Raw genomic sequence first — 10276 nt, 5'->3', positions numbered from 1 at the left:
CACTCAGGCCCCAGCTGGACATGTGGTCCCAAGCTGACACCCAGGCCTCAGGTGGACACCAGGTGCTAGAAGAACTTCAGGCCCCTGCTAAAATCAAGCCCCGGGTGGATACCCAGGCCTTATACCAGGTCCCAGGTTTTAGATTTTATAAAAATAGAAAAGTTAGCCAGGCATTGTGGGGCATGCCCGTAATCCCAGCTACTTGGGAGGCTGAGGCAGTAGAATTGCTTGAACCTGGGAGGTGGAGTTTGCAGTGAGCCAAGATTGTGCCACTGCACTCCAGCCAGGGCAACAGAGGGAGACTCTGTCTCAAAAAAGAAAATAATATTCTCTGCATAATCAATTTGTGTTTTTGACTGATAAAGCACACCGGAGTTGAACATATTCTCATTAATGTAAGTCATGTTTAAGAAAAACTAGAATTCAAAATTTGAACCTCAGCAAATCAATACCAGCCATTACTTAAATGGCATAGAAATAAGAAAAAGTGGCCATAGGTTATTACAATATTTATGTTTAACTTGTAGAGAATACACACATTTATTTGAATTCTAAGGTTAAAATATTTTGTGAATGATTAATTTTCTTCTTGCAAAATCCATTGGGAATACAGTAGTCCTCCTTTATCCATAGGGGATACATTTCAAGATCTTCAGTGGATGCCTGAAACCACAGATAGTACTAAATCCAATATAGATTATCTTGGTTTCTACACATGCAGGCCCTATGATTAACTTTCACCTTTTCACTTAAAAGGAACACTTTATGGCTTCTCTTTGGCATTTTTGAATTGCCAGCATCAGTACTTTTGCACTTTGGGGCCATTAAGTAAAACAAGATTTCTTTGAACACAAACACCGTGATATCTCAACAGTGGATTTGATGACCCAGAGAGCTGCTAAGTGGCTAACAAGTGGGAAGGTAGACAGGTAGATGTTGTGGGCAAAGAGATGATTCATATCCTGGGTGGGCCTGAGTAAGAGGGGGATATCAGGAGCTCCCACCACACTACTTGGAACAGCACAGCAAGTTAAAACTTGTCAGTTGTTTATCTGTGGATTTTTCATTTAATATTTTCAGACCAGGATTGCCTGTAGGTAAGTGAAACCGTGAAAGCCAAATGCACCTTACATGGGACTACGGTATTAGAAAGGGATGTTAACAGAAGCGATCATGCTGTCACAGCCCCTGGTGTGCTGTTACTCACATTTTAAAACAAAATCATTCGTTATAAAAGATAGTCTGTTTAAGTGAGGGGTACAGTGCTACTATGTTAGATTGCACATGCTGAAAAATATTCTCTCTAAAAATGCAGCCCTCAATTTCAAAGCTGTTTTTTCAGTTTTAAAACTGGCTTTTATTGGCTGGGCACGGTGACTCACACCTGTAATCCCAGCACTTTCGGAGACCGAGGCGGATGGATCACAAGGTCAGGAGTTCGAAACCAGCCTGCCCAACATGGTGAAACTCTTGTGTCTACTAAAAATACAAAAAAATTAGCCAGACACTAGCTGGGTGCGGTGGTTCACGCTTGTAATCCCAGCACTTTGGGAGGCCGAGGCGGGTGGATCACGAGGTCCGGAGTTCGAGACCAGCCTGGCCAATATGGTGAAACCCCGTATCTACAGAAAATACAAAAAGTAGTTGGGCGTAGTGGTGCGCGCCTGTAGTCCCAGCTGCTTGGGAGGCTGAGGCAGGAGAATTGCTTGAACCCAGGAGGCAGAGGTTGCAGTGAGCCGAGATCGCACCACTGCACTCCAACCTAGGTGACAGAGCAAGACTCGGTCTCAAAAAAACAAAAGAAAAAAAAAAGCCAGACACCAAATGCCAGGGTGACTGGGAATAAGAGAGTTGGAGCAATGAGATCTTGTATAGCCCAGAAAGCAGAGGTGAAATGCCCAGGGACACACAGTAAAGCAGTGCTGGGGACCTGCAGCCCACCTTGACCCCACTGGCAGCCGTCTCTGATCCACCTCTGTTCCGTGGTTTCTCCCCACCCTAAAGGTTCTACTCTGCTCATGTGCCTCAAACTCACTTCAACTGTGCAGACATCAAAGAAGCCTTCCCTGGCCTCAGCCTGAGGGAGAGCTGCTTCTGTCTGAGCCAGATCCTAAAACCAGTAAATGAATATTCTAAGGAGACAGGTTTTGGCTTAACTCAAGAAAGACTTCCTGGGAACTGAAGCTCTCCAGATAGGCCACGAGCTACCTGAGGACGTAGTGAGCACACTATGACCAGAGGTATGCAAGCGGACAAGTAACCAATGTGGCATGGGCTGCTCTGAAATAACATACGATGCAGCACTTGGCATGAGCTCCGGCACCTGGTCAGCAAGCACCTCATCAATGTTTATCTTATCTCTGTCCCATCAGACATAGCGAGTATCCTGTCCCTCAGGGAATTCAAGCAGAGGCTCTAGGATTACTGGACTCTGAGTGCCTGGCACAGCACTCCATCCAGAGCAGGCAGGTACTCGAGGTGTTTGACAAACTGAATGACCCCTGCCATCTGGCCACGTAGGCAAGTGAGGAGCCTGCTCACCTTTAGGCGCCCCAGGTGCATGCGGGTCCGCTCAAACATATGCAGAACGTACTTGACTTTACTCTTGTCCATGATGATGTACAAAGCTGCTTTCCTCTTGAAGCCGGCGTCTAGCAGGTCTTTGAAGATGTCCACATCGGTGAACATGTCCATGACCACAGCTATCACCCGGGAGCAACAAGAGAGACAGGGGCCTGTCAGACAGCACAGCAGAGGGGACAGGGTGCCTCAGCAGAACGCACAGCCCTCCCATGCCACCAGCTTCTCATGGGTGCCCACTCTGATCCCACTCCTGGAACCTCAGGACTGGGACCAGGAAGTGAGGGGCATGGGGTCTCTCTTGCCCTGAAGTTCTAGCTGCAGCCCCAGCTCTGGACTCACCAAGGACCCTGTGTTGGTGCATTCCCAGGCCAGGGCTGGCTACACTCTGCCCTCCTCGTAACACCTAGGGATGCTGAGGTGAACCAGACGTATCAATGGCCAGGGGAGAAGGGCAGCAGCTGGTGTGGCCACTTGCTGGGGCCTCCCCTGCATCCCTGGGCTGGTGTGGATAAAATGATAGAAAAATAAGAAACCTGAACAGACCAATAATGAGTAATGCAATTAAAACAGTAATAAAAAGTCTCCCGTCAAAGAAACCCACAAGAATTATGGTTTTACTGCTGAATTCAACCAAATGTTTTTAGAAGAGCTAATACCAATTTTACTCAAAACATTCCCCCAAAGAATGAAGAAGGAATACTTCCAAACTTGTTCTATGAGGCCAGAATTACCTTGGTACAAAAAGCAGACCAAAACACAACACAAAAAGAAAACCACAGGGAAATACTCCTGATGAACACAGATGCAAAAAATCCTCAGCAAAATACTTGAAAAATGCATTTGACAAGACAATAAAAAGATCATCTGCCATGATCAAGTGGGATTCATCCCAGGAATATGAGGATGATTCAATAAACAGAAATAAATAAATGTGCTACACCACATTCAGTGAATCAAGAAAAAACCATATAATCATTTCAGTAGATGCTGAAAAAAATTCAACATTCCTTCATAATAAAAATTCAACAAAATGAGTACAGAAAAAAACATAGCACAATAAAGGGCATATATGACAAAAACACAGCTAACATCATAAACAATGGGAAAAAGTTAAAAGCTCTTCCTCTAAGATCTGGAACAAGTGTGGCTACTTTTTTTTTTTTTTTTTTTGAGATGGAGTCTTGCTCTTGTCACCCAGGCTGAAGTGCAGTGGCGCGATCTCAGCTCACTGCAAGCTCCACCTCCCGGGTTCACGTCATTCTCCTGCCTCAGCCTCCTGAGTAGGTGGGACTACAGGTGCCTGCCACCATGCCCAGCTAATTTTTTTTTTTGTGTTTTTAGTACAGACGGGGTTTCACTCTGTTAGCCAGGATGGTCTCGATCTCCTGACCTCGTGATCCGCCTGCCTCGGCCTCCCAAAGTGCTGGGATTACAGGCGTGAGCCACTGCGCCCGGCCCAAGTGTGGCTACTTTTACCACTTTTATTCATCATAGTACTGGAAGTCTGAGCTACAGCAATTAGACAGGAGAATGCAATAAACGGCATCCAAATGGGAAAAAAGGAATTCAAATTGTCTCTGTTTGCAAGTGACATGATCTTTTACACATAGAGAGAACCCTAGAGATTATACAAAAAAACCTAATAGAAACAATAAATAAATGTAGTGAAGTTACAAGACACACTATCAATATACAAAAATGAGTAGCACACGCATGTGCCAAGAGTGAAACACCTAAGACTTAGAAATCAAGAAAGCTATTTCATTACTGCTACCACCAAAAAAATACCTAGAGATAAGCAAAAAGGTTAAAGATCCCACAACAAAATTATAAAACATAGATGAAATATATTAAAGCAGACACATGTAAATGGACAGATATCCCATGTCCAAGCACTAGAAGAATATTGGTAAAATATCTGTATCACCCAATGTGATCTACAGAATCAATGCAATCCACGTTAAATTACAAAACACATTCTTCATAGAAATAGAAAAAAAAATTCTAAAATTCACATGGAAATGCAAAATACCTCAGATAAAAGAATCTTGAATAAAAAGAAAAAAGCTGGAGGCAACACAATACCTGGTTTACTACCAAAATAGCATGGTACTGGCCAAAAAGGGGCAAGGAGAGACAGAGACAGACAGACAGACATAGACGAATGACAGAGACAAAGACAAATGAAACAGTATAGAGAACTCAGAAATAAATTCACGCATTTACAGTCAACTCATTTTTAACAAAGGCACCAAGAACACACCTTCGGGAAGGGCAATCTCTTCAGTAAACGCTAGGAAAACACAACACCCACATGTACGAGAATAAATTTAGACCTTTATCTTACCATATACAAAAATCTACTCAAAGATTGACATGTAGAACCTGAAACTATGGAACCACTAGAGAATAAAACATAGGATAAATGCTTCATGGAATTGGTTAGGACAAGGGATTTTGAAACAGACATCAAAAGCACAAGCAACAAAAGCCAAAATAGAGAAATGCAATTACATTAAACTTAAAAGCTTCTGCAAAGCAGAGGAAGCAATCAATAGAATGAAGAAACAAACCAGTCAATGGAAGTATTTGCAAACTATACATCAGGCAAGGGGTTAATACACAAAACATATAAAGAACTGAAGCTACTCAAAAGCAAAAATACAAATAATCTGATTTAAAAATCAGAAAAAGATCTACCCAAAACCTTTGTCCCCCACCATTATTTCCCCATCTTTTTTTCCCGACCACCTTTGGCTCTCTCTCTTTCGCTACCCTTTTTCTTCCTCCATCTACCCCAAAACTTTCCCCCCCGCAATATCTTTTCGCAAAGCCTTCTCTATTCACCCGCTCACTACCGTTTTCCCCACCCATCTACCCAAAAACTTTTCCCCACCGTCTTTTCTCCCTCTCCCTGGCCACCCTTTTTTGCCCCTCCCGCTCTCATTACCCTCTTTTGTTCCTCCATCTCCCCAAATACATTTTCCCCCATCTCTTCCCAAAGCCTTCTCTCCACTCCTGCTGCTCGCCACCCTCCTTCCCCCTCCATTTACCCAAAAACTGTTTCCCCATCGTCTTTTTCTCCCTTTCTCCTTGCCATCCTCTTTCCCTTCTCCATCTACCCAAAAACATTTCCCAGTCATCTTTTTGCAAAGCCACCTCCCTACGCCTTCTCACCACCCTCGTTTACCCATCTACCTCCGCAATTTTCCCCCCACCGTCTTTTCACGAAGCCTTCCCCGCTTCCCGCTCACCCTCTTCTTTCCTCTATCCTGCTTGCCACCCTCTTTTTGCCCTCCATCTACCCCAAACTATTTTCCCCATCATCTTTTTCCCAACTCTCCCCACTCCCCCTGGCCACCCTCTTTTCCCCCTCCATCTACCCACTCTCTATCCACCGTGTTTTCTTTCTGCACTTTCTTTTCTGCCCACCGGTTTTTTCGCAAAACCTTTTCTCCCCGCTTGCCACCCTCTTTATCCTTCTCCCGCTTACCACCCTCTTTTCCCCTCCATCTACCTAAAAGCTTCTCTCCTCACTGCCTTTTCACAAAACCTTCTCTCCCTCCTGCTCGCCACTCTCTCCTCCCCCTCCCTCTCTGCACCCTCTTTTCTCCTCCCACTTGCCACCCCTTTTCCCCGGCTCCATCTACTCAAAATCTTTTTACCCACCCTCTTCTTTCCCTTTCTTTTTTTCCCAACTGTATTTTTGCAAACTTTCCTCCCTCCTGTTCACCCCTGTTCCCCCCCACCACCCTCTCTTTCCCCCTTCCATCTACCCAAAAACTTTTTCCCCACCGTCTTTCCACAAAACCTTCTCTCCCTCTTGTTCACCACCCTGTTTTTCCCCCTCCACCTACCCCCAACATTTTTTCCCCACCATCTTTTCCTCACTGTCTTTTTGCAACGCCTTCTCCTGCTCGCCATCCTCTTTTCCCTTTGGCACTAACCGCCCTCTTTACCCCTCCATCTACCCCAAAACTATTTTCCCCTTCCTACCGCTCCAGCCACACTGTAGTCTCCGTCGCTGCCACCAACTGCAGCGAGGCGAGCTGCGGTGCCGCAGCCACAGCCTCCAGCATGCGGCGGTGGCTAGCCCTTGTCCTGGTCCTCTAAGCCGGGAACGGGGCAGCCCATCGTACAGACACGAATGAGCCTAGAACGGCTTGACTCCCCTTCGGTACCATTTATACACTGAGGTTATACATATGAGGTTCCTGGACTACATGTTCCAGGATTGGGTAAGAGAAAACGCAGAGGCCTACTCTGATTGGACTTTGTTATCATGTTCTGATTGGATGACAGCAAGTCTTAGGACAACCAATCAGCATATGAAAATAAAGTCCAATCACAGAAGGCCTAGAGGTTTTCTCTCATCCAATCAGAACATGTAGTTCAGAATCCTTGTGCATAACCCCATGTGCATGCTGAGGAGGCCTCACGCCCTCCTAGGCTTTACTATATCGGCCGGCGGAGCTACTCTGTTCCCAGCTTAGCAGATCAAGAGAAGGGGGAGCTGGATGCTGGAGCCTGCAGCACTGTGGCTCGCCTCGCTAAGGTTGGCAGTGGTGACAGAGACGGCAGGCAGCAGGGCCAGAGCGGTAGAAGAGAGGATAGCAGCGGAAGCTGCTCTTGACTGGCTAGAGGTCTAGAAGAAGGGGGGCCCCCTGCCCCACGCTGGAGGCTGGAGCCTCAGCCACCGAGGCTCCTCTGGCTGCGGTTGGTGGTGGCGACCAAGACTGCAGGTCTGTTAGAGTGGTAGAAAGGTTGCTGGGTATGTGCACTCTTTGCGGCTGCACTGCCCTCCTGCAGGGGGGTGGGGGGGCGTATTTGGTGAGCTGTTGAGGCTGCGCTGCCTGCCGCCAGAGAAGGGGGGGTGCTGGTGGGGGGCGCTATCTGGCATTGCATTGCTGTGGGGGTGGGGGCAGGTTGGCTGAGTTAGCAGGGCCTACACTACCCAAGGTCGAGGGGTTGGAGGCAGGTTGTGTGCGCTATTGTGCACAGCCAGCGGCTCATGGGGGCAGGTTAGGGGTGTCATTTGCTGCACTGCCGGAGGCAGGGGGTGGGTTGGGTGTGCTATCCTGGGCTACAATGCCAGCAACAATGCCGGCTGCCAGTCGGGGGAGGTTTAGGGGAGCTGTCAAATGCTGCACTGCCTGTGGGGGAAGGGGGAAGGGGAAAGGTGGGGTGGGGGGTTTGGTTGGGTGCACTCTCCCGGGGGTTCACTGCCCGCAACGGGAGCAGGTTGGGGGCGCTATCCAGGGCTGTGCTGCCTGCGGCCCTGGTGGGGGGCTGGTTTGGGGCGCTATCAGGTGCTGCAATGCCGGTAGTGCGGACGGGCTGTGGACACCATCAAATGCTACACTGCTGGGGGCAGAGTGGTGGTTTGGGGGCACTATCGGGGTTACACTGTCTACTATGGTAGTCTCTGGGTGTGTTGTGGGTGCAATCCGGGGGCTGCATTGCCGGCAGCGGGGGCCAGGTTAGGGGCGCTATCGGGGTCTGCACTGCTGCTGCCAGTGGCAGGTTGTGGAGGTGGCCGGGACAACGGTGGCCTCCGAGGAAGGGGCCCTTCTCCTTTTCTCAGACTCAGGGCTCTAGAGGGAGAACTTCTCCTGCTCGTGTGGGAGCGTGGCGGGCGCACAGAGTTTTTGTGCCAATCCTCTAAGCATGGCAGGGCCCCCACACCCACTGTGGTTCCCCAGCCCTTGCCCTCTCGCTCTGTGTTGTGGAGACCATCTGGGACCCCCAGGCATGGAGCAGGAGTAGTGGGCACCACGGGGGCTCAGGGCCCTGTGGGTGGAGGAGTCAGGAATGGGAATCAGTACTTGGGTGGGGAGGACTGGCTGAGTGTGAGTTTCTGCTGTTCCTGTTCCCCAGGGAGCGCCGGGCACTGTGGTGTCTCCAGTCCCCACCCCAGGTCAGGAGGCCAGCTTGGGCCAGGAGGAGAGGCTGGACTTTGGCGGGTGAGTGTGAATGCCTTTGCTGAAACTGGCCGCTGCCACCCAGTGGCCAGCATGACAAGGCGAGGCTTTAACACTACCACTTTCTGCATCCTGTTGTAGGTTTTTCTGGCTTTTCCTCTCCAACTGCTCCAAGCCAGGGTGGTGAAGTAGGAGTCACCTGTGGTGAGCTGGAGGTTGGAGCCTGTAGACGGCGTGGCTCTGTGGCTCACCTCCTGTGGTTGCGGCAGCGACGGCGATGGAGACTGCCGCTCGACAGGAATGGTAGGAGGGCGCCCGTGGAGGCCAGGTGGAAGGAGCCCTGGAGGGTGGGCGGGTGCATGGAAGGTGACAGCAGCACTGGTTGTGTTGGCGTCGGCACTAATAGTGGTAGCAGCAGCAAGTCTGGGGGCCGGGAAGGGGGAGTAGGAGCTCTTTGGGGCCTGGCCTGGCCTGGGGTGTGTAGGAAGCTGCTGATTCTGTACCGCAGGCCTCAGTGACAGTGGTGGAGGTGCAGCCAGGGCAAGGAGGAGTCCTCCCCCTTCTTCTGCAGTCTCTGGAGGCTGTCCTCCTTCTGCTGGTGCCTGAGCCAGGAGTGAGTGGCCGCATTGTCTCATTCTTAACAGAATTTAGGGGGTGACTATTTGTGTGTCTTTTTGCTTGTTTTTGTTTTGATAATTTATCCCTTAAGGAACAAAAGGCTTCTTTGGCTGGGTTTTGGTATGGTGGGATCCCCTTCCCATGCAAGACAAAGGGTGCTTTCCTGGGAAGGTGTGTGTTGGAGGGAGTTCACCAAGGAGAAGAAAGGGAACCTCCCAGGAGGGTGGCTGCTGTGGCAGATCCCCTACCTCTGGGCAGCCTCTGGGCCACCTACCTTCTCCTGTGGAAGAAGGGAGGCTTAGACCTGTATCACCTGTATCATCAAAGAGGTATCCTGGCTGGGCCAGTTGATTTGACCTTCCCACTTCTTTAGCCCACCTGCCCATGGTGTCACCTGAGGGAAGTGGATCCTCACACCACAGGGGCAGAGGCTTCTCTGGCAGACTGATTGCTGAAAGGGGTTCTGTCCTGCCTGCTGTTCGGGAGGGCTTCTATGGCCAGGAACTGATGCTGGGACTCTCCTGTTGGTGTCCTGCTGCCTCTGTGTTGTCTCTGGGTTCTCAGGGACTCTCAGATCTGTGAAGACAAAAAGGTTTCCTGGCTAGTTTGCGTGGTGTGGTTGGGGTCACTTTTGCTACATGCCCCTCAGGCACCCCAGTGCCTCTGGGGAAAAAGGGAATTTTAGATTGACTAGAGAAAGAATGTGTCTATGTTGGCTGCATATTGTTAGCAAACTTCCGAATAGTTCTACTCTAAGGTCATGGCAGAATGGTTGCCTCTTGTTGGATAGACTCCTGCTCCACTGGGAAAGAAACGAGCTTACCTGGACTGTGTTTCTTGCTGGCTTGAGGGTAGAAAACGCTAGGTTTTTGTCTCGTTTTTCAGTTGAGTTAGGGAAGTGACATGCAATGCCACAAAACAATTCCTTCAGTGCTGGCGTCCTTAGATTGTCTTCTTTCTAGCACCATCCAGCATTCTCCTTCAGTGAGATAATAAGGGAGGGTTCGTAATCTAACAGGAAAGGTGGAATGGTGTTCTTATATTGTACAACAAGAAATATGAACTAATTCTGAAAAATTTAGTCATTCTTCTTTTAAATTTAGAAACCCCTTATTATATTTATAATATTTAAAACCATTAAAAATTAAGATGTC

At 48.9% G+C, this 10276-nt stretch overlaps 1 protein-coding gene across 1 annotated transcript; it reads right to left on the bottom strand.

Annotated features, from left to right (window-relative positions):
- Positions 1 to 384: 384 nt before the first annotated feature.
- On the bottom strand, positions 385 to 6754 carry LOC129056821 (protein FAM83G). The gene is made up of 4 exons (XM_054546879.1): positions 6580 to 6754; positions 2923 to 3082; positions 2542 to 2702; positions 385 to 663 (listed from the first exon to the last, which is right to left on the bottom strand). Exons 2-4 carry the CDS (start codon positions 2942 to 2944, stop codon positions 541 to 543), a joined length of 306 nt encoding a protein of 101 aa, XP_054402854.1. The 5' UTR covers positions 2945 to 3082; positions 6580 to 6754; the 3' UTR covers positions 385 to 540.
- Positions 6755 to 10276: the final 3522 nt, after the last annotated feature.

The sequence above is a fragment of the Pongo abelii genome, chromosome 4 (assembly GCF_028885655.2).
Source record: "Pongo abelii isolate AG06213 chromosome 4, NHGRI_mPonAbe1-v2.0_pri, whole genome shotgun sequence".
Taxonomy (NCBI): domain Eukaryota; kingdom Metazoa; phylum Chordata; class Mammalia; order Primates; family Hominidae; genus Pongo; species Pongo abelii.
This window is presented reverse-complemented; position numbering and strand designations above follow the sequence as displayed.

Bases quoted from the DNA above. Each gene is read 5' to 3' on its own strand.
- LOC129056821 (XM_054546879.1), bottom strand. From the start codon at position 2,944: ATGCACCAACACAGGGTCCTTG. The intron at 2,703-2,922 runs GTGAGTCCAGAG...CCCGGGTGATAG, and splicing joins GCACCAACACAGGGTCCTTG to CTGTGGTCATGGACATGTTC. The intron at 664-2,541 runs GTGAGCAGGCTC...CTGTGGTTTCAG, and splicing joins TGCACCTGGGGCGCCTAAAG to GCATCCACTGAAGATCTTGA.